Source organism: Tachypleus tridentatus, chromosome 9 (assembly GCF_004210375.1).
Source record: "Tachypleus tridentatus isolate NWPU-2018 chromosome 9, ASM421037v1, whole genome shotgun sequence".
Lineage (NCBI taxonomy): Eukaryota > Metazoa > Arthropoda > Merostomata > Xiphosura > Limulidae > Tachypleus > Tachypleus tridentatus.
This window is the reverse complement of record NC_134833.1, coordinates 134,492,960-134,517,696: the sequence shown is the minus strand read 5'-3', so window position 1 is coordinate 134,517,696 and position 24,737 is coordinate 134,492,960. Positions and strand designations below refer to the sequence as shown.

Below are 24,737 nucleotides of genomic sequence, written 5' to 3'. Positions count from 1 at the left end.
ACTCAACAAGGAAAGGATTTTGGTATTATCGAATTAAGTGAACCTTACTTGATATGAGTAGGTATAAGATGTGATTTATTGAGGGCAATATCAAAAGACAGAGGATGAAAATAGAAATTTCAAAAAGTTTTTAAACATTAACTGTTGTTGCTTAAAGTTTTATTACTGGTATTTTTTTTAAATTCATATTAAAAAGATTGATCTACCTTTAACTTCAGCAATTTTAAAGTTTCTTACAACAGCCTGAAAATCTTTATCTTCTTAACAACAACTAACACAAATCTTAGTATTTCAAAACCAAAGAAAACTGATAAAACACTTTAGTTATGTACAGCTCACACAAACCTGATCCTCCTGGTACCCATTTAACTCCAATCCACCAAAGTCCAAACATCGTTGAATGGTGATAAACATGAAGGAATGTCAGCTGTCTGTTCTTTTTACGTAAAATGAAAAATATTGTGTCCAAGAATTCAATACATTTGGAAAAGTAGTACCACCAGAGGGCTTTGGCAATCTAGAAGCAAAAAGTAAAATAAGGTATCAAAAGCATTTATGTGATTTTACAAGGACAGAAAATCTGTACTACTTGGTTTGACATTGCTTTTCTATATACAGAAACTAAAAAATACATGCAGTGAAAATTTATTAATATTTCACATTAAATATAAATAACTTGTCTGCAATTAACTATTTCATAATTACCAATCAATGTGCATGCCACTAGCCTTGAAGCAATTCCCATCTTACTTTCATGCATTTTAATATAAGTTCCACTGCTTAATTAGGATATTGTCATGCAATGAAAGCCAATGCACTTTTACTTGTGATGACTTCATGTGCACCAGAAATTGGTAGGTCAAGTGATACTGTGTGAGGAGGTGTGTTCATCAGTAATTTTTGGATTAGAAAAATCTTAATTTCAAAGATAACTTACCTACACAAATAAAAAAACTAGAATCCCACTCCAAATTGGTAGAGGAGCCAGTAAAAATTGTACATAGAAGAGCTCCCTTCCAAAAATGCCAAAGGGAAGTCTCAACCAGGGTATACTTTTCACCCAGATTACAGGGGGAGGGAGACAAATGAGACCCATGTGTTACAGAGATAGGTAGGAGAACATAACTGTCCAATCACTTGCACACAATTGGTTGATGATCTGATGTGTGTAGTGTGGTTGAAGTGCATTTAAACTATACCTTATGTGCTCACCTCGATTCTACAAGATAGATTCATCTGCAAGTAAAGGGCATTTTAGTAACTTAGTATGGTTAAGTATGTGGTCACCATGACTCAACTGAACAGACTCTATGGGACAAATTCTAGCTGCAGGAGGAGGGCACATTAGTCATGCAATATGGTCTTGAAGGGTGACCCACACTACACTGATAGTGTGACCACCACCCCACTTCTCACCACATTGTGCTATGTTTAATGGATGAAGATTCACTGTTAGAGCAGACAGAAAGTAGCAAGTGACAAAGTTCTCCTGTGCCCTACACAAAGAAAAAGGGTAGGAGTATTCACATCATGGAGACCCAGAGAAGTGCCTGGATCTCCACCAGACCTCCAACCAGAAAGGTCTTTTTACAAGTCAGTAAGTGCAAGTCAAAAAATGGGCAGAATACATCCTTAATGCTGGCTTTTTCTATGATATTTCATAGAATAGGTATGGTACGAATCAAATAATTTTGTAACTATACATATAACAATATACCTCAAACAGCCTTTGTAGAACATGCCATCTCAGATGGTATGAGCATTTTCCATTATTCTGGATCAATGAAGATTTTTGGTACGTATACCATGGAGGAAGGTGACACCAGGTACCTGGCAGAAGTCTATAAAATTAAAAATGGTTCTGAAGAAGAAGGTAGATGTGTTATTCTCAACAATAGTGGATGACTGAAGGAGATGATTTCTCTTTGGAAACCATGAATTACACCAATCTCAAATGAGAAGGAAAAGGCTGGGCCCTAAAGGGAAAGGTGTTGATAAACACTCCAAAATGCATTAGATACTGTAAGCGATCAACATAGGACTTTTCCAGATTCAATAGCCATCTCACACATGCAGTCTTCCTATGGAAGGAATGAATATGAGTGACAACAGCTTGGTTGTGAAGCAAGCAAGCAAAAGCTCTAACTGCACAATAGAATATTTAAGGCACCAACTCCACACCAAAGAGTTGAACATGTTATTGGAAAACTCAACCTCAGTGAATAAAAGGTAATGCCTAGAGAGAGAAGGATATAAAGGCATGTATCCAAAATGTCAACCTTCATCATCTGAAGACCAAGAGTGAACACCCATTTAAGTGTGAAGAAAAATTCTATGGTGAACCAAGGAAGGTTGATGTTGGATATGCTGATCACAGGATGCCAATTCCTAGCCTTTTTTGGAACCACAGATAGCTGGTAACAGAATCCCAGAGAAGAGTGATGTACCTGTTCAATAGTATTCTTGTGTAAAAGATCTCAAACTACTCTTGAGAGATGCTTGTGTGAAATGAGATCCTGTGTGGGAGGGAATGAGATGGGAAAATTAGATAATGGAAGGGTTGGGGAAATGAAGGGAAGTCCTTCTGATAGAACTTGGAGAATGCAGGGACCTATGGAGAGTGGATGCCACAGATAAACGAACCTATCCAACAGTGCCCCAGCCACTCCAGATGACTATGGGATAGTTAACAATGCAACAGGACACTGGTAATAGGGAGGAAACAAGAGGCTGAAACATGGGAATTGAAGTAGGAGAAAACTGAGAGAGATGGAGAAACTATAAAGATATGAGATGGATATTGATAAGCACACTTCACCCTTGACCCGAACGCATCACGAAAATCTCCAAATACAGACTGGTGCAAAAATAGACATCTCGTAAATAGAAAGCAGGGAGACATAGGTGTGGTGAGAGTCCCTGCCAAGAAGATCCCAACAACAAAGGAGCCATGTGTAAAAAGATAAGTCTGAGGAAGATAAACATGCTAATAAGGAAAAGAGAAATATAGGAGTATTTGCTGCAAACCCCTCTCAGACATAGTGGAGAGCATCAGAAAGGAGGTTGATAGAAAAAAGATGGTGGAGGACAGTAGCAAGTGTAAGCCAAAGACATAAAAAAAAAGGGATGGGGGAAATAACAATGTAGTTTCTGGATCAGATCCTCATGCCTAAATCTAAGACTCCAAGGTCCAAGAATGCAAAGCATAGGAGAAGATGAACATGGAGGATGAGGCATACTGGCATGTGAATTTAATTGGGTTAAAAATTGATCAGTATGGATTCTAATATAAGGACAGGAAAAACACTAAATAATCTGACAAAGATGCAGAATGCCAAATCTAGAAATGATGAAAGTACTCCACAGTATAGAGGGAGTCAACTGTGTTAAAAGGATGTGTCACACTTTTACTTGCAGAAGGTTGTTACAAAGTTAGTTACATGATACAATGCAGCAACACCACATGTAAATATGATGAAAATTGGAGTATCAAGGCTAGTGGCAAGTGTAAACTGTGCATATTCTCTATATTCCAACTTGTGCTCTCTGCAGCACAAGTTAGAATAGGGTATTTTGTGAGCAGAAGTAAGATATCGTATCAGACCTACACAAATATCCTATGGTTTTCAAGCTTTTAAAAGGCTGTGACTTTTAAATACCTCTACAGTTGGTTCCTTTGTTAATTATGATTTTTCTTATAAATAGCTTTTCACTTGAATTAAAAAATATCATTCAAAAACTTCCAACTGCTAAAGACTGTTGTTCTGTAATTTTTAAATATATAACACCATTTACTTTAGTTTCTTCACATTACACTTATTCATTCAAAAAAATTCTATACATTACTTAAGAATTAAAATCACTGAAAAGACAAGATAACTACAGTCAGTTATAAATATAATTTTACTATACAAATATTACTCACTTTCAAACAAGTATAAAATTTTTACTAAAAAACTTGGAAAAAAACCAACACTCACTCGCACTTCATGAGTATTGAGAGAAGTATCCACAAGCTGACACAACCAACTGTATTTTTGATACAGGGCACAGTATAAAAGCTGTAATATACAAAAAAGGTTTAAATATACAAAGATAGAAAACTGATGAAAAAGTAATGTATAGTATATGCCAACTAATTCTGACTGTAGGAATTACATTTTACAGTGGAAATCTGAAAGTATATATACATACACACTGCTGGCCAAAATCTTAAGGCCAATGAACATAAAGAAAAAATATGCATTTTGCATTGCTAGACTCAACCACTTATTTGAGTAGAGCTTCAACAGATGAAAATAAGAAAAGGGAAAATAAAAATAAACTTTTTAGCATTTAATAGGGAAAATGTGAATACTATGAAATTAGCCTAAATACTAGCTGGTCAAAAGTTTACGACCATACTGAAACAAAACATTAATCGGTTAACACATAACGAAATTTAGTCATTTGTGTTCAAGCATTAGCATTGTCAACATCTCCCACTGACATCTCCTGTGTTACATTGGGTAAAAACATGGCAAAGGCTAAAACGTTGACAGAGTTTGAACGTGGCAGAATTGTCGAGCTGCAAAAGCAAGGTCTCTTTCAACGTGCCATCGTTGGTGAGATTGGGCGTAATAAAACTGCTGTTGCAAATTTCTTAAAAGACCCTGAGGGATACGGAACGAGAATTTTAAGTGGTCAGTCCAAGAAAATTTCGCCGGCGTTGAGCAGGAGGATTCGACAGATTATCTGGCAAGACAGCAGCCAATCATCGAATCAGATTAAGGCTCTTGCAGATGCAGAATACAGCTCAAGAACAATGAAATGGCATCTACAAGAGAACGGCTTTAAAAACCTTAAACGTCTTCAAAGGCCACGCCTTCTTCCACACCATGAAACAGCTCAGTTAAATTTGGCTGAGAAACACCAAACATGTGACGTAGAAAAGTGGGCAAAGGTTTTGTTCTCTGATGAGAAAAAAATTTAACCTGGATGGTCCAGCTAGCTTCCAACATTACTGGCACGATAAGGATATCCCACTGGAGACATTTTCTACACGACACAATGGAGGAGGTTCCATCATGATCTGGGGTGCTTTTTCCTTCCATGGAACAATGGAGCTTCAGGTTATACAGAGTCGTCAAACAGCAGCTGGCTACATTGGCATGTTGAAGAGAGCATCCTTATTGACTGAAGGCCCTTAATTGTGTGTAAATGACTGGATCTTTCAGCAGGACAACGCTGCAATCCACAATGCTTGCAGGATAAAGGACTTTTTCATAGCAAAAAACGTAATTCTTTTGGACCATCCAGCGTGTTCGCCTGAAATGAACCCCATTGAAAATGTTTGGGGGCGGATGGCAAGGGTAATCTATAGAAATGGACATCAATTCCAAACAGTGCATGATTTTTGTGAAGCCATCTTCACCACTTGGAATAACATACCAGCCAGCCTTCTGCAAATGCCTACACGTTATTCACAATGATGGCCGTGGAACTCACTACTGAGACCTTTTGTGGGCATTGTTTACTCTGTTTAGGACTTCTTTTTGATATGGTCTTAAACTTTTGACCAGCTAGTATTTAGGCTAATTTCATAATGTTCACATTTTCCCTATTAAATGCTAAAAAAGTTTATTTTTATTTTCCCTTTTCTTCTTTTGAAACTCTACTCAAACAAGTCGTTGAGTCTAACAATGCAAAATGCATATTTTTTCTTTATGTTCATCAGCCTTAATATTTTGGCCAGCAGTGTGTGTGTGTATGTATATGTATATATATAAAGAGAAATAGTCTACTCTGAAAACCTAGTTAGATTTCTTGTCTGTGACAGTCTACTTTGAACATTTCACAAGGCATAGCCTACACATATTCTTTCAAAACTAATACTGAATAGCATACAATTCTTTTATAGAAGCTCAACAGAAATTGTGGAGCCTATAGAAGAATTAACACCAATTAGCAGAATGGCATATATTTGTCTTATTTCAAACTGATCAGTTGTTAATTAGCTACATGTGTGATTTATTTCACACACCTAAGACATAAAAGAAATAAAATGTATTAAATCCTATGCTCCATGAAATTTGTTTTTATGTAAGTAAAATAATAATAATAAAAAAGAAACCATAATAACAGTAAATAGAAATTCTACACCTTTATTAATACTAAGATGTATTAACAATTTTCATTTTGTCCAGTAACTATTCATGGTGAAATTAGCCTCATTGATGAAAGGCAACTTTTTCAAATCATACCAATCATTACATTCCTTCATCACACAAGGTAAGGGAATTAAAACTCTCATATTACACAGAGAGAAATGAACACACAGCTTCTTGAATAACACAGAACCCTGAGATACTTGATACTTGACTAATACAATAAATTACTTCACTATTCCCTTAAAATCAGAAATTAAACTCATGACTGGATATTTTAGTTCTTACATGGGACTGTCTGTTCCTCTTGTGTATTAGATGGATAAATTTTGTTCACTTCACAGCACATCCCAAACCTAGCCACTAGAGCTGGGCAATAAACTCAGTCAATGAATTAACTATGAGTACTGATTAATGTCACACAAAATAACTGAGTAACTGAAATTACAATTAAACTGACTGATGTTGTAAATGTAACTGCTGTTCTGATTATTACCATTTTCAATTTTACAACTATCCAGTATTGCCATTATGATTGTCATTATTACTTTTGATTAGTTTATCTTTGTTCAGCTTAATCATTGAATGTTCCAATACATGAAAGCAACAACAAATCACAATTAGATCTTTGATTATTTCTATTTTTTATTATTCCATACTAGCCTAAAAACGATAAATTATGAATTAATTTTTAAAAAGAATTACAGTACTAAAAATTTGATTTTGATACGTGTAACAGCCAGAGCATATATAGCCTGATGTATACCTTTTAATTAAGAACAAATATGTCAGATCTGTGGTGATCTAAACTTAGTATTGTGGGAAAACTAATCACTGAGCCCATGTTTTTCTGTGGTTATCTTTTTTTTCCCCCCCTTGGGTTGGGGCCATATGCAATACCTTTCACATACTGAGTAAGTTGAAGGGTTAACCCATTAGATATCGCTAGCTATGGTGTAGCCAGCATCAAATACATGTGGATGCAAACATGTGAAGCCCTGTTGGGGGGTGGGTAATAACCAGCATTATATTAAAATAAAATTTGAATGAAGAAATGGGAAGACATTACTTTTTGTATTTCTTTACATTTTATGTTCATACATTAAATACATATTATACATCTTCAAACAATTGTGAAAACAATGTACATGCTTGAACATACAAGTAATACATGATAGCTGTGTCAATGGCTAACAAAACATTTCCCTTCTTCTAACAACTGAAACTACCAAAAAAGTAGACCAGCATTCCAGACTCAGAAGGTTAAAAAACTGAAATGAAAAAATAATCATTTAAACCACTGAATTTTAGCTGTAAAATATATACGTCAACAAATTCCAAATAATGAGCAAGATGACATCCATCAGCTTACAAAGAAGAGAGACAATGAAAAATTGAAAAGAGCTCATCAAAATCAAAAAGGAACATTGAAAAAATTTGAGCAGAAAAGACCTGCTGCAAAAAACATCAGCCAATAAAGATAAGGAAGATAAAGCAGAGATGCAAAACGTGAGATCTTTAACATAACCTCAGCTAATTATAACATTTGCTATATCTAAATGACACAAGAAGAGTAAACAAAACTGAAACTTAACATCAAGTGTTGAAAGAATGCCATCTCCAGCACATCAGTAGAAGAAAGCTCAACCATCTTCCTGAAGAGGTACCAGGCATCAAGCAAAAAAGTAAATTATGATTAGAAAAAAAGTGTTACATTTAAATAGAGACAAATAATACAGAATAGATACAGTTTCCCTCTGTAAAAGTTAATCATTTATCATGACCCAAAGAAAAAAGAGAGTTGCAAAACATAAAGAAAAAAGTATATCATTAATGCAAAAAAAGCCAACAAAAAAGCAATTTGAAAATATTCTATCAAAAAAACATAATTTACAGTAAGGCCATTAAGAGACTCCAACAACATTCACAAACCACTAGAAATTCTACTCTACAGCTGAATACTGGTGAAACATGCTTAATGGTTGGAATTCTTTCATGAGTTAAGTGTTTCGAGAATGTGTGAAAATGTAGAAGGAATAAGCAAGAGAAGAATTGTCTAATAATTATTTATTTATATAATTAATTATCTAACTGAAGATCTACAAATTAATATACTGATGCATATCTACATTTATGGAACAGGAATATTTTTTGTACATGTTGTCTTCAATTAAACTTCAATGAATGTGAAACAAACTCAAATCGGGAATGATTTATACATAACTAAACAAACCTTAATCTTTTATTTACATATGTTACTGTTATCTATAACTGTTTCCCCCATATTCAGGCACTTCTCATTTCCTGTAAGTTAAAATAATTACACTTTGATATAATTGTTGGAAACTTTGAAACTGCATTCTCTTTTAAAGTATATAATGACTTGTTAATTCTGCTAAACTAGTATTGCCAGTTCCTATATACAAACAATAATGATAACAAAGTTGTTGCAAGTTGTTAAGCACAAAACTACACAAAGGGCTATCTGTTATCTGCCCACCACGAGTATAGAAACCTGAATTCTAACAGCATAAGTCTGCAGACACACTGTTGTGCCACTGGGGGGGAATAACAGAAAGAATAAAATAAACTTGTCTAAACCCATAATTTCATTTTCCAGTGTATCAGTTTTACAGTAAACTAGTTATACTTACATGCCCAGCATGATATCTTTGGTATTCTACTGTTTCCTCATATGTAAACCACACATATTACCTAACTCATATGTGATAGTATATGATAGCTAAAAGTGGTTGTTAACTTGAAAAAAAAAAAAAGTGTCTTTGAATGTAGCATTTCTATTATGATAATAACCAGAATATTCAGCTAATACTTGCTATGAAGAACACAGACTGCTCTGGTTTGTCACTTTTACCAGGTTTATGTTTATATTTGGTTGTTGTGCAGCATAAAGCTACATAACAGGCTATCTGTGCTCTGCTCAATATGAATATCAAAGCACAAATTTTATAGTCACAACCCTGTGTGGACCTACTACTGAGCCACTGTGTTGCACATTCATATCACCTATTAGATTATCCAGAAATAACTGTTGGAATTTTCACAATGACATTTAGAAGCTGAATACTGAGTAACTTATCGTTGGTTGGTTTAATCCAATGTTTATTGCTTATGAGATGTCTAAGTTGTCTGCTGTTTTAACTCTATTCAGCGCAAGTTTCACAACCCCCAAGGGCACCATGGACAAAAGGACTTTCGCCTGATTTTCCTCTATGACTTCAATCTTGGATGAAAAGCTACCAAACCTACATGAAACATCGACCAGACATTCTGCCATGGATCTATTACTGAACGTACAGTTCAGTGTTGGTTCCAAAGGTTTTGACATGGAGATGAAAATCTTGAAGACCATGAAGGTTGTGGAAAGAAGCCATCTTTAGATGAAAACACATTAAGGAAAGCAGTTGAGACACACCCTCGCACAACAGTACGTGAGCTTGCAGAAAAGCTAGGCACAAACAAATCAAGCATTGTCATGCAGTATCCAATTTTCATCGCATGTCACTATCCATTCAAGAAATGGATAATTTTGGTTCTGCAATAGCAGCATAGAGCAGGTCTTGTATCGATTTTGTTGATCTTCAGTCAGCTCATGCAGAACCCACTTATCCAACTTTGTCTTTCCAATTGCACTCAGGTGGTTGGCAATCAGAAATGATCTGCACAATGGCTCAATTGCAAAACAGTCCCAAAGTCCAAGTTTCACCAAAGAAAGGTCATAGTGACTGAATGGTGAACTGCAGCTGGCATTCACTACTACTTTTTGAATCCAGGGAAAATAATCACAGCAGACAAAAACTGTCAAGAATTGGCTGAAATGCATCAAAAGTTGCACAAGAAACAACCAGCTTTGGTCAATTGAAGGAGCCCTATTCTTCTTTATGAAAATGCTAAATGCTCATCCCCACATATCAAGGATGACACTCCAAAATTAAATGAATTGGAAATTTGGGTCCTGCCTCATCCACCTTATTCCCCAGATCTTTCCCCTACAGATTATCATCTTTTCAAGCACTTTGACAACTTTTTGAACAATAAACGCTTTCAAAACCAGGCAGCTGTAGAAGAAGCTTTCAGGAAGTTTACTGACCATAGAAACTCTGATTTCTATAGCAGGAGCATAAACAGCATTGTTACATCTTGGTAAAAATGTGTTGAATCAAATGGTGTTTACTCTGATTAAAGCTTGTTTTACAACACTGGTTTATACTTTTCCAAACTTCATAGTTCAAAAACAACATTTATTTCTGGATGCCCTAATGCATATGAATTACAATTATCAAATAGGAATAATAAGTTCTATTTATTTTCAGCAAACCTTTTGTAACAATTTAAAATTTAAGTAAATAATTGACTATGCTGACTCAGATTTGAGCCCAGGATGTCCAACTTATTCTCGTACTCTGAAATTGGTACTTTTCCAACCAACTTATTAAAGCAACAAGCTCTAGCAGACAACTGGTTAATTAATCAAGATACTTCAAGTTCTAAGAAGAAGAAACAACTGCTGAAGTTGCACTTAACAAGTGATCTCATTCATAGATTAATAATGTAAAATTTTAAAAACATTTTCCAAAAAATATCCTTTTTTTCTTCACTTTGAACATTTAGAAAGCCTATAATACTAAATCAGTAAACTCTACCCATGGATACAAGTAACGTGCAACCACGATAAATATAATTTCAAAATATGTAATCTTAAATCAAACTAACTTCCTTACTTTGAAGTTAAATTTAAAGTTAATGAAATATGTTTTTAACAATTTGGAATACAAATAAATCCTTAATAAGTTTTTAAACCACATGTTACTTTATTTAGACTGCATGTCTTACACACATATATACATGTAAACATAACATAGCTTTACAAGGATAAGAAGAGTGTAATAACAGAAAATATGATGCACATGCAGAAGTTGGTTAGTTGGTTAAACAGTAACTGCAAAGCAACAATTTTCACATACAAAAAATATATCTTCAAGAACAATAATAATAAGAACTAAAATCAGCATTTCTAGCTTACCTCACAACCTATATAAAGATTAAGCAGCATAACAGCAAGATTGTAGAATACCAATATCCATTTGAGCTGAAAAGGTCTTCGACTGACCATCAATTGAGGGCCCAACCACACACAAGAAAGGTACAATAAGATAAGGGCAATAGTTGGAAGAGGGGAACTCATGAAAGGCCAATCACCAACACGAGGGTCTGTAGTTAATAGGAAGGAGGGATGAAGACTGTTAGTTTAACTTTTATAATGACAGTAGTAGGAAGTACACTAAATTACCAACCTAGTACAAAATATATGATTCTTACTATCAACTAATGAAAAGATGCTTTAATGCTTCAAAATGGACAAGTTAATAAATACATATTGTTTTAAAATTTTCTACAGTGCTTAAAATAAACAGTTGAATTTTAAGAGTAGAAATAATCACTATTGTTTCATGTTACCGAAACCCCACAAAACTAATGAGACAAATGTTTTATTGAACAGCATGGAAAGTAAGTTGAGTAATGGATATTGATAATTAATTTTGTTCTATAAAGGTTTAGTTTTATCTACCACTAATAATCTTTATCAGCACCAATCACCCAGGAAAGATGTGATATTTAAAATAAACAAATATTTGATAATACAGTAATATTTAACCAAAGTAACAAAATATTTATCTTACAACAATGCACTGGCAAATTTTATCATTTTCTAATATTTTTGAAAGACATCATTAAGATATTAATGAAACACTGTTTTAAATGTTGCTAAGTATAATTTTTACTTCTAATTTTAGTGATTATTTGTTCAGGTTTTTTTTGTAAGCACAAATCTACACAATAAGCTATATGTGCTGTGTCCACTACAAGGACTAAGTCCTGAAATTTAGTGTTACAAGCTTTCAAGTTTACTGCTGAGCCACCAAGACCATTTTTAGAATCTTTTAATAACAATCATTATATTAAATGGTAAAGTTCTTTTCTTCAATAATTATTGATTTTGGATTATAAAGAATTAAGTTACATTACATACAACTTGTCTTCTAATCAAACTAATTCTTAAAATTCTTTAAAAAATTCTGCATTATAAAGAATTAAATTTTAATATTTCATGCATCTGTCTTCTAATTAAAGTAATTCTTAAAATCCTTTTTTCATTATTATCCAAAGCAGCTGACTGCAAACAGCCTGCAGTTTAACTATAATTTTTTTTTGTTAAATATTTTGTGTGTTTAAGGATTTTACATAATATACACAGAGAGCTAGCTTCACAAGAGCATTCCTATTTTCAAATTATAGACTAGAATTAAGGCAGTTAGTCAACAGCATTCACCATCTACACCTTGGCTAGTACTGTCTCACCCAAAGTGCAAGGTGAGCTTCTGCAGAAAGTAGTAGTTAAGAAAGAAAGATTAAGGGTTTGATTCACACTCTGAACCAACCTGCTCCTCCAGTTTTTTAATAAATCCATTATAAGATAATTTAACTTTACTTCCTTCAATAGTATTACTATCCCATTATGCTATGGCTCATTATGTTACTTTAACTTTTAAATGAACTAATCAAAAACGAAAACAAAAGAAGCAGAAGGGATTTAGAGCTAATTACTTAGTGTGAATAGATCATTTGTCCAACTGCACAATTCACTTAGTAGTAAATTTAGTGAAAAAATGTTAAAGAAATAGCAGTGAAACATCTTTACACATCAATTTTATGTGTTTGTGTGTGTGTGTATTTTCTTAACTGACAAAATGTCAATGATATAATAAATTATTTTGAGCTTGTTATTAGTAACTGATTTAAAATTTAAATTTATATATCATAAGTACTATAATCATTAAGTTTTCACTTAAAATATTCTATATTTATTAATTTTAGATCAGGATGTTTAGCTATGTTTGCTTAAGAAATCATTCATAAATGTTGAAAAAATATTTCTCACCTGCTAAACTGAGAGCCCATATATAGTTATCATACAGATAACTTTCATACAAAATTCCAGAGATCAAACCTGAAGTACCAGCCATCTGTGACAGAGAGAAATGAATGTATTTTCTTTAAAAACAACAACACACACACATGGTTCAACAGAGTGCAATACAACACAATTAATTTTAAAAAAATGGTAACTTAGCAAAATCTCAAGAAATAAAAGAAACTGCACTTCTATGAAAGTTTCTTAAATTATGGAAATATTGAAACTTACTTCTACATACATAGTTATACAAATGTGACATACTAACATACTGTCTCTATGTCTTATCCCCATAACGATTCTTCTAATACTTTGCGTTTCACAACATATCACTCTTTTTGTTACAACTCATTAAAATGATATTAGCCTTACAAGTACATGAGAATATTATCTAACTGTGACATTGTGTTGTAGTAGAAAAATAGGTACACCCTTAACAGTTCCAAGAGTAAGACTCAGATAAAATATTACAGTGTGCATCTTTTGCATAACTTTGTATAATTTTCCAACTTAACTAATATTTGGAAAGCAGCTGACAAAAATTATAAGAACTTGAATTCAAAAAGAAACAGACATATGTGATTCACCTGTATATAACATCAAATATAAAAATCTGTTTACAATGATCATGTTTACAGACATACATAAGCTAGAACCTTTCACTGAAAATCTAAAAATAATGTGTTCAGCTATGACTTGAGTGGCCAAAGAGCAACAAGAATGTTAGTTAAAAACCAATCATTTCTTTTTTGCATTATGTTATAGTCAGTAAATAATAAATACTATCTTAAAAATTACAAACTGGTTTTAAATGGTTATTGATGAACTTAAAAATATTTGTTGATTTATGAAAATGCTTGACAAATAAGATAAATTCCTCTTCTACTTAAAGCATCATTTCTTTTCTAGTTGAACTTTTATCTTAAGCAAACATTGAACTATAGGTTGTAACTGATGGAATATTCTAGCTAATCACAAGCTGCAGTCTTTCAAGTCAGTACAGTACCAAGAAAAAGAATAATCATTTGGTATATAAAAAGTGCACAAGGGGAGTACTGTGTATAGAAAATATGTCTCTTTCCAACTGGTGGAGGCACATAGTCTAATGGTAATAATATCATACCTTAGTGTAGTACACAACATGTAGGAGTGAGAATTTCATTTAAAGACTTAAAATGTGCAAAAACACTCACCTGTGGCATGAAGTGTTGGTTATTTATTCTGTGGAGAGGTGATAACAATTTTACACTTCATTTGATATTCTATTTAGCCCAAGAGTTGGCACTGAGTGCTGCAAACCAGTTGCTTTCCCTATCTTAAGCAGTTTGAAAAGAAGGATGGTAGCAGATAACCGTAGTAACTTTTCCATAATTCAAAAAAAAAGGCAAAAAAACAACAAAACAACAACAAATATATACAATGACCATTTCCCAAAAAGTGTAAGTATACTTTGTGCAACAAGAATTCAAATGGTACTTTGCAAATTAAGAAAAACCTGAATACCCTTGAAATAACTGAAAATAGTAATGATCAGAAATATTAATTTTGAGTTAGTTAATTATTTGGAGACAACCTGTTTGGTTATAATTTTGATTAACTTACAATTTTATGCAAAAATAATCAATGTAACAGATGTTCATAGGTAATTAATTATATTGATTAATTAATCAGAGTAATCACCCAGCTCAAACGCACGTAAATACACAAGCACAAAAATAAAACAAATTACTCCTTCAAGAGAACAAAAAATGCACACATTTTCAGATTAGCAACACTGTTGATTGATTATATACTAAAGATGAAGATAAAAAAAATTATAAAAATGAGCATAGAATCATAGTGTCAGAAAGGGAAAACTCATTGTGTATGTCACTCACTCTGAACAGGACATTCTAGGGGGTCTCATTTGGTAAGAAACTGCATCCTTTTCATGTAGGGATTACACTTTATCCAATAAAAATGACAAACCAAGAGTAACCAAAAGACCATCTGCATAGTGCTGAAATATCATATAGATGTGCAGAATGTAAGATTACTCAACTGATCATTATTTCTCAAGCTGTTGGCTAAGCATAAATGTGTAGGGAGAAACTTTCCCAAACCTGTATTTGATAAAATAATATCAAATATTTTAGTGTGCAAGGTGCAATACCAGTATTCCAAACTGAATGGTTGTATAGTAGGGAGTTAAGAATGTATACCTGATCAGGCAATTTTTTACTACTGAGTGGGATACAGATATGCAATAAAGGCCTGTCACACATATCGTGTGTATGTGACTGGTCCAGCTCCAACCAACACCAATACCTCCAGGTAATCAGCCACTAGATGTTGGTGGGAAGAAAGTTGCCCAGCTGGAGAGGTGAACAGCATTTTGGCACAAATTTTCCAGTCCATAACCAAGTAGCATATGGAACAGTACACATCAGGTTTGCAGTAGAACTGCCTACACAACATCTACACTAGCAGAACAATACCTCCCTACTCTCGACTCACTGAGCAAACTCAAAAGGAAGCCTCCATGGTTCAGCAGCTAGAAGATAGTAAGTGGTAAGAACTCCCATACTCCACTGGAAGAAGTGAGGAAAATGCACTGGAGAGTCTAGAGGAACACAGCACTGGAGACAGTGCAAAAAGTTGATCATGAAGCACCATTTTAAAAAGCAGACTGTTCCTGATTCAATGAACCAAAGGAATGGCAGGAATGGGTAGCAATCCCCTTTATTCTTGCTAGTTCATAAACATACAATCTGGAGTGCACATATTTATCAAGCAAAACTGCAATGAAAACTTACAAGCATTCTTGTAGAACATCTCATCTCAACAGTGGGTTTTATTGAATTGAATGGTTGTATAGTAGGGAGTTAAGAATGTATACCTGATCAGGCAATTTTTTACTACTGAGTGGGATACAGATATGCAATAAAGGCCTAAACAAAGAAGAAAAAAAGAGTACCTATCAATTGACAGAAAAAACATGGAGCTCAAAATAGTGATGGAAGGCATACTGTACCTTGTAAAGCAGGAAACAGCTAGATGACGAAGACAATGTGAAATGAACATATGGGGAGTGGTCCAAATGCTGGAACAAATAATATTATTTAATGGATGACAGAATCAGGCAGCCAGGGTCATGTGAAGTTGATGGGAAGAAACTTGAAATAGATAACAATCACTGGGTGACAAGGAAGAAGAAGCCAGGCAAAGAAGCTGGCAAATCCAACATGTAAGGGGAATAGAAGAAAAAAGGAATAATCATTACAAGAAGACAAAAGGTGGTAGATATACCACTTATGATGGTAGACTAATAGAGGGGAAGGTTCAACAGAATGGGAAATTAGGATGAAGAAAGATGTATGAAAGGATAGTTGATAGGAAGAATCCTGTTGGGCTCAATACACAATCCACAACCAGATTCAGAGCACCTGGTACATGAAATGCTAAAACGTGAATGTGATACCTGTGGGCCCAAAACAGAAGGCCCAACACAGGGAAACAGAGAGACCTTGATTGACTGCCCCTTTGCTAAGTGATGTATCAGACAGCTGTTGATTTGTTGGAATGAATCATAAACAACTAGTTCCAGAAATACAGAAGGAAGTGAATCAAAACACAGTGGACAGAGAGCAGTTCCAAAAGGTTCATAAGCAGAGATGACTTGTCAATACATCAACAGTCAGAAATCTCCTATGTGTCCAGACATATACCCCAACCCAAAAGGAAGCATCCATAAAAAAGGTGAATCTCAGGATGAGACGAAGGAAAAGGAAATCTACTGTGGTGTGGTTACTGTTTTCAACCATAAGGTGATTTCCACATGAAGGAGAAGGATTAGGACATCCAAGGGAACCCAAAGTAGGTTCCACTAATCATATAAAGCCCACTAAAGAGGTCACATATAGGCTTGACTGAGATGAATTAGGGCCTCCAAAGAAGCCCATATCTCTAAAAAAATATAGCTTTTTTCACAATTTTGCCATTGCAGAAAATGGCCAAAAGGAAAATCTCCACATATTACAGGTGAAGGTGAGAAAGGTGGACTCCACTGAGACTGGAACTGAATAATAACTCAAGATGAATAAGGTACAAAGTGAGGAAGAGGATGGAATTCTCTACCTTGACCAGCCAACCTATCTTTGCAGCTTCTTGATGAAAGAATTGAGTGTGAAGGAAAGAGATGGAATGCTTACAAAAAATGCACAAGTTTTTCAATGCTATTGTAGATTAAATCAGAGATTTAAGATATTAACAATCAAATTAAAATATGTCATGTTATCAGCTTTTTATTTTAACTGAACACTTCTTGCACTATCTCTGAAATATATTATATATGATAATTCTGAATAAACCTAAAAAAGTTCAAAAACAGTACAAGAACATTTTGCTTAACAAGAAAAATGAAAAGTATATGCATTGCATGACAAAATTATGGAAAAAAAAACACCAGGATAAATGAAACAGAGAAAAGACAAATGACACAGTAAAATGAAGCTTCTGAAGAAACAAAGTGAATTGATGCTAAAAGGTATGCAAATACAATTTAATATTATACATCATTCAACAGATTAAGACTTCGCATTTCTAATTGTCATAAATGACATAAAACATCAGAGAATTACTGGCAATATATTAAAGGGAGGATGTGATAAATGAGCAATGCAAGTGGGTCTGATTTACTAGGTTATTATTGTAATCAAATAAGACTGAAGGCTATAAAAATTAGACTTTAATGGACAATCAGAAGATATCAGCCAGACTAGTAAAGATGTTTTTGACAAAGTTAACAATATATATATTTCTGTAATCAATCCTACTTTTTCATTAGCATCACTTTTGCTTTGTTACTAAGGTCTATGAAAAAAAAAAAAGTTATAATGTGGTACTTATTCATGATGACCAAAATGTTATAAATATTTTTGTCCATTGTTAGCTCCTATTAAGTTCACATTTTGCAACTGCTGTCAAGTACTACTTACCATGTGTTTCATCAAATCTATCCACAATGAGATATCCTTAAAATATTGCAGGATTAAATTATTTGTGGATTTTTTGCCTTTTCTTTAGTAGCTAATAGAAATGGTTATTCTCAATTCATTTTTTAGCACACCTGCAAATACAAAAATAGGTTGTTCCTTTGTTTAGGTATCACTTTGACACTTGTTCACTGTAAAAGAAAGCACGAGTTTATAAAACTTAAATGTTTGATCTAAAAATGTTTCCTCAAACTTTGTTTCAGAAAAATTGTAAAACACAACACACTAACAACTGACATTATGTAAAACAAGTTAAATGAGAAGATAACTTTGACAAGTTAGACAATGCACATTTCCAATCAATAAAACCCTTACCATTGACCTTTCTACTCAGATTGACCAATCCCTGTATTACTTTTATTTAATGTGAACTAATGTTTCATTTTACAGGTTACATTTTTTAATTAAAAAGTAAATTAAAATGACTTGTTTACTTCCAAGACCACATACTCACAATTAAAAGAAACTTGAATATCCTAGCAAACATTCACACCTTTTGTAGTATAAACATAGCATGAAAATGCAGTTTAGAATTCAAATTTTACTAAATTTTTAGCTTTCTAATTTCAAAAAGGAATACTTAATAAAATTCTCCTGCATATTCCAACATCAGTATTAATATGAAAGACAAATTATTGGATAGAACTCAAACGTTTTTTTTTAACATAAAATATAATTACAGTAAAAATACTGGATTAAAATGAAGAAATGTGCAAAAAAACAAATTTTAATAGCTTATATATTATGATAAAATAAATGTATCAAAAGAAACAAGTTATTAAGCAGGTATAAATAGCTATGTGTAAACACAAAATATTTAAATACAAAATATAGGTAAATTATCTTAAACTGTATATTTTTTTTTTAATGCAAAAAAATATCTGGCTACAATTGTAAATTATCTTAAATGGTACAGGTGAAATGCTTTTCAACTTTTGCTGTGCATTTACCACACAAAAGTCTTTCACACGGGGCAAATTTACCTGAAGTTCCATTTTTATTGTATTCAGTTACCTAGCATTGTTTTACTTCATGAGTTTCACTGTATACAGCACTGAATTTCAGCTGAGATGCTTGGTGTTTTGCAGTTTTCTCAAATATCATTTCTTGTCAGAGATCTGAGGTTAGCTTTAAGATGACGTCCTCCTACTTATATTTTCTCCAGTGCATTTCTTGTACAAAACAAAGGAATTGATGGTTTCTAGGTCCAGGACATTGTAAAATACAGGAAATTGTCAATTATTAAAACCAGTTTTTACTCCATACTGAAGAGCCATCTGGTCTTCAAAATCCACTCTGTACTTTGGATGTAGAAAAGCACAGTCTCAAGTGTTTTCATTCTCTGTAGTATAAATGCTAATTAACATGTGAAAACAGCTGAAATGCAAACATTTAATGTAGCAAAGTTATGGTGTTTCAAAATTGTACTGGTGTGCAGGTCTGGTTCGAAGTTTAGTACAGGTGGTGGAAGCATGCTTCTTGATTTATTCACTGTTCTAACTTGGCTGTTTTTGTCTACAATTTGTTTGCCTATTCAATTAAAAAAACTGTTTGTTGTCATATTTCTCCCATTTCCTGAGTATGGTGCCATCAGTCTGAGTACAACACTGTCTGTCAGTCTCTGACCAACTATGTGAGTTGCCCAGACGGGTAACGTTTAGTGTTAGCTAACACTTTATTCCAAATTTAGTTGGTTTGTTTTTTCATGTACTGTATCCAGCAACAACACACTTTTGTGGGAAACAACTGCTTATTCACAGTAATGTTTCCTTCTAACTTGTAACAAACAATACTGTTTTCAGTGAAGTCATTCCAAATTTCTGATGCAAGGACAAGTTTGTTTCAAATCAGGCATTTACCACTACTTTCAAATCAAAATGCAAAAATCCCAATATTTCTCAAATTTAATTTTGAAAAAAAAAAAAAAAAAGAAAAAAGAGGCAAATGCTTTTGCCATTATAGGCCCACCAAACATTCAGTACAGCAGTAAAGTAAACATTTAAAATTTCTCCAAAGGTTATTTTAAAAGGAATCATCATTTTGCACCAAATCTGCCTCTGCAACTTTCCTCTAATGGACAACAAAGATGAGAAGCCAGAGAAAGAGTAAGGTGTAAGATTGGAGGGAATGACAAATGGAACTAGTTTGAGAGAAAGAAGGTAGGGAAGAATAAGCTATTTTAATCAAAAGGTGGATCCAAGTAGTAAGGGAAGAAGACAAAAATCAAAAAGGGATCATGGCTGCTAGGGAATGAAGAGCCAAGTTTATGCATACTGTAAGGTAGGAAAAGGAACTCTAAAAGAACAAAGACTGGACACCTAAACCTATCCAGATCCAGTGAAAGGTAAAGATAGATATAGCAGGATGGGAAGTAGGAGAAATAAAGGAACAGTTATCCTGAGCTGATTAGGGCTGTGGGAGGAGGAAAGAACCAGATAAAGAAAAAACAGGCAATGGGAGAAGGATATGTGAAACATTAATGGCAAACAAGCTGATCATTGATGTCCACAGGCTAAGAGAAGGAATTATTTTGTATGAAAAAGATATAACATTGAACATGAGGAAGTGGTTCAAACAGAGGTAAGGTAAAAAAATTATCACCCATATGAATGACCCAATCCAAGAGGGCAGAACACCAGTAAGGGCAATGTATCCTGAAGGAATGTATGAATATGAGAAGAACGAGGGAAGTAGAAACACTACAGTATTGTAAAAAGAAAGTTATGGGATAGAGACCACCTGATATCCAGAAATTGAGGAGACTGTAGACCAACATTCAAAGAACCAAGGAGAAATTTCTGTAACATAAGCCACAGTAGGCCAGTCAGCAGGAAACACTCTGGAAGTAAATCACATGTGAAAGACCTGCTACATGCTTTGTTTACACTATCACATAAAATGGATGGATGGACTTAGTTAACAAGGGAAGTGACTTGAAGTGTGAAATTGGACTGTCATGCCAAGGACCTATCAAATGGTTGGCATGCAGACACAGAACATGAAGGACAGAATGTAGAACATAGGATTGATGTTGACAAAGAAGGGAGGGAGAGCGGGATGAGGCATGGGAGGGGAATCAACTTAACCTCGGAGCCCAAGGATGATCTGGTGAATAGGGAACAATCAAGAGAACTGGAGTGAAGAAATCATGCAATAAAGTAACTGGATGAATGAGTAGACAAAAATACTTGTGTGACCAATCCAGACTAAAAGTATCAACTATCAGAGCTAATGGATGAGGTACAGGCAAGAAAAAGAGAATGAACCTGGTATACAGGCCAACAGCAAAGGCACCCATATGTGGAAAATTCCATCGATGTCAAAAACCTTGAAAACAAGGGGGATCTAATGCCTAGTCAGTGGGATATGTCTAGTTGGGTACAAAAGACGATCCATAACCAGGTGAAAAGCACAATGCATGGGTATTATAATAATACAAATGTGTTGTGTGTGTGTGGCCCCAGCAGAAGAGATCTGATGACCAGAACATAGATCTCTGGATCCATTGCCTCTTGGTAGGTGATATGTGTCACTGCCACACAACTGTCTGAAGGAATCATCCCAAGACAATATTGGGTGAGAATAAGGAAATGATGTAATGCCTGATGCATGGACAAAAGTTCAAGAAATGACAACATGCAAAATGCTGAGCAGACCACCACTGGCCTGAAGTATCATTGTGATTGATCCATACTCCCATGCCTGAAGGGTAGCATCAATAAAAGATGTAGATCTGGATGCAGAGAAGGAAGCAGCACACCTACTGATATATGGGTGTTGTCCAGCCACCAATGCAGATTGTCTTGTAGGAAGCAAAGAAGGGATATAAAGATGGAAAGAGAATCCCAATCAAGGTTGTATCAATCAGTGAAATGTCCTCTGAAAGCATTGTAAATGGGCATGATGGTGGGTGACCAGTGATGTCATGGAAAATCAAATCCCCAAATGAAAAAGAACCTTGTAAGTACAAAATGACTGAGCCAAGACAGCATAGTGAACTAAAATTCTATTAAATAAACTTGTGAAAGAGAAGGCTGTGCTCGAAAGATATTGAGTGAAAAAAGACTCACAGTTGGACAAGATAACAAGTGGATTGGAAAAAGGACTTCTGCATTTTCACCAATCAGCTCATCTTATCCATCATGGAAAATAGCTGCAGAACATTAGTGGCTGGTTTCAGTAATCTTGTTAGAGGAAGTGGCTACCAAATCAGAAACCACTTCTCACAGGAATTGTTATGACTACAGGCAGACAATTAAAATAAATTCACATCAGTCTACAAAAAAACAAATTTTCTTTGAGACTTCAAAGGCTAATATATATATAATCAAATACTAATGTAATTAAAGAGCTGAGAATTCAGTTGAATACAAGAATAACAACAGGCATCTATACTAAAACTGAAGGCTACTTAGAATACTAAAAAACCAAAATTGTATGCTGTTATAAATAAAAGTGTATATTGTAAATAATAGCCAAAGTAACAGGTCTTTGTCAATTCCATAAAAAGTGATTATGTCTATATTTTATTAACCTACCTTTATAACACTGTCAGGTTATTTAATAGATGGATTTGGGTAAAAGTCATGAATGGACAACAGCACATTTTACACAAACAAAACAGCATTTAAATTTTGAAACCATCAAATTGACAGCCTTGGCAGTTTGTGTTAAACCAGCTAAAGAAGCACTTCCTACCTTTTCCAGCATTTCAAATGAATTATTCACTTCTGTATACTTGTTTGATGGGTATGTTGAAAATCAACAGAAAGAGCATATCCAGATCTAATAAATCTTGACATAATTTATTTTTGTTGGTGAAGGGCAGAAGTTGACAAGTTACCATTTTCCTTAACATAAAATTTATTTAAGCTAGATACTCATACTTCTGTGAAGATCTTTGTGCATGCTGAAGGTCTTGAATGAAGCTCCAATCCCCATAAATAAACATTAAAATGTAATGCACCAGTGTATGATGTAATTATCATTTGAGTATTCCTCTCCATCAATAGGAAGATAACATATCCTCCATGCACAGTGAATCCATGAGTACTTACATTGTCACAAAGGCTCATTCTTGAAAAGACTAAAGAAAGTGAGGAGAAAGGATGGGAGACTGTGCACAGAGTCTAGTACATATCTGAAATATGCTGCTGCATAAGGAAAAATTTAATTCCAGAAACATGTACACAACTTTTTGCACAACAAAGGGCCACAACAACACACTGATAAAATAGTGGTGGAAACAGTGCAGGTAAAGAAAATACACAGATGAAATCTTCTGTGAAATAAAAGCATCACAGAAACATTCATGTAACATGACACCAACTGGGACAAGCCAGCATAATGAAACACTGTCTGCCAGGAGACTGCATCCTTCTCCTAGTAGGACATCATTTGCCAGGAGACTGTATTCTTATCATGTTGAAAATACTCTTTATCCAATAAGGGTGACAGAGTAAATGATACTGTCAAAAAAACCTGAAATCTAACATAGGTTGGTGAATGAAAAAAATGCTCAAATTGCCATTATATTTCATTTGATTGAATAACTTTGAGTGAGTTGTGTGACTATGTTAATAAATCACGCTGTACCATATTGAAGAAATTCTTACTAAAATAATCAGATGTAGAAGAAAAAATACTCTAGACCTATCTAATTAGATTAGCCACCAGGAATGGCTCACCCCACTGTATAGTAGTGTGAGCTATACCACACTTCCAGGTAACAACCCAGCCCTACTTCCCATTGAGAAGTACATCAATTTACTCCCAAACCAGTGGGATTATACAGACTCAATAAGAAACTCTCTTGAAGAGTTAACCAATCCACCCAAAAATGAAATGACTCCTGAAGGAGATTGGAAGTAGCAACAGTCTTGTTGAATGAAGCAAGGCCAAATGTAACAGTAGGCCTAAGGAATGTAATCTCAAAGATGTTTATTGGACCCAATGTAGGACATACAGGCCCATAACAAACTCAAAAGAAAGAAATGTGAACTGAGTGTTTAACCTTGTGAGAGGGTCAAAGACAGCAATAGGAAGGCAGATATATCAGAACTTGATCAAAGCATTTGAAACCTTGATCCAGGTCATGCACACGAAGGAGAATACTCATGACAAAGTGAGAAACCTATCCTTCTTGAAACAAGGATAGATCAAAGTTGTTTCCTGTGAAACAAACTTATGACATGACTCCAACTTTAAAATTAAAACTTATTCTATAGCATTCTTATCAGGTGAGGTGAAGAGTAGAAAAACAAATAAAAACCCTTGAGAAATAAATCAAGTAACCCAAGGCTTGGAGCAAAAGGTGTTCACAGCTAAATAAAATGGGATAGTCAAGCTCCCACCAAACTCCATATGTCCAGCCCTCAAAGAGGGATAGAGCATTGGATAGTAACAAAATGACAAAGCATAGAAGGGGTGATGCCACAGGGCTGTAGAAGATGAGAAACCTGGTGGACCTTAGGTTTGAAAAGTGAAGAATCCAAAGTGAAAAGAAATGATTGTTAACAAAGTTTCTCAGTGGAAGATTGAAAATTATAGAAGCTCAAAAAATAT

General features: G+C 34.3%; 1 protein-coding gene across 4 annotated transcripts in view; it reads right to left on the bottom strand.

Moving 5' to 3' along the window:
* Positions 1 to 24,737, bottom strand: part of LOC143226431 (very long chain fatty acid elongase 4-like) — a 57,968-nt gene that overhangs the window by 24,137 nt on the left and 9,094 nt on the right. For 3 of the 4 annotated variants that reach the window (XR_013014616.1, XM_076457378.1, XM_076457377.1), the window contains exons 2-6: positions 18,117 to 18,247; positions 13,108 to 13,192; positions 11,191 to 11,378; positions 3,981 to 4,061; positions 346 to 517 (exon numbers count right to left, since the gene is read on the bottom strand). Coding sequence is in view for 3 of the 4 variants with exons in the window: in XM_076457378.1 (XP_076313493.1) it covers positions 346 to 517; positions 3,981 to 4,061; positions 11,191 to 11,378; positions 13,108 to 13,192; positions 18,117 to 18,128 (538 nt within the window). In the remaining variant the exon portion in view is untranslated. The remainder of the gene's footprint in view (positions 1 to 345; positions 518 to 3,980; positions 4,062 to 11,190; positions 11,379 to 13,107; positions 13,193 to 18,116; positions 18,248 to 24,737) is intronic. The other variant, XM_076457379.1, reaches the window with a different exon arrangement.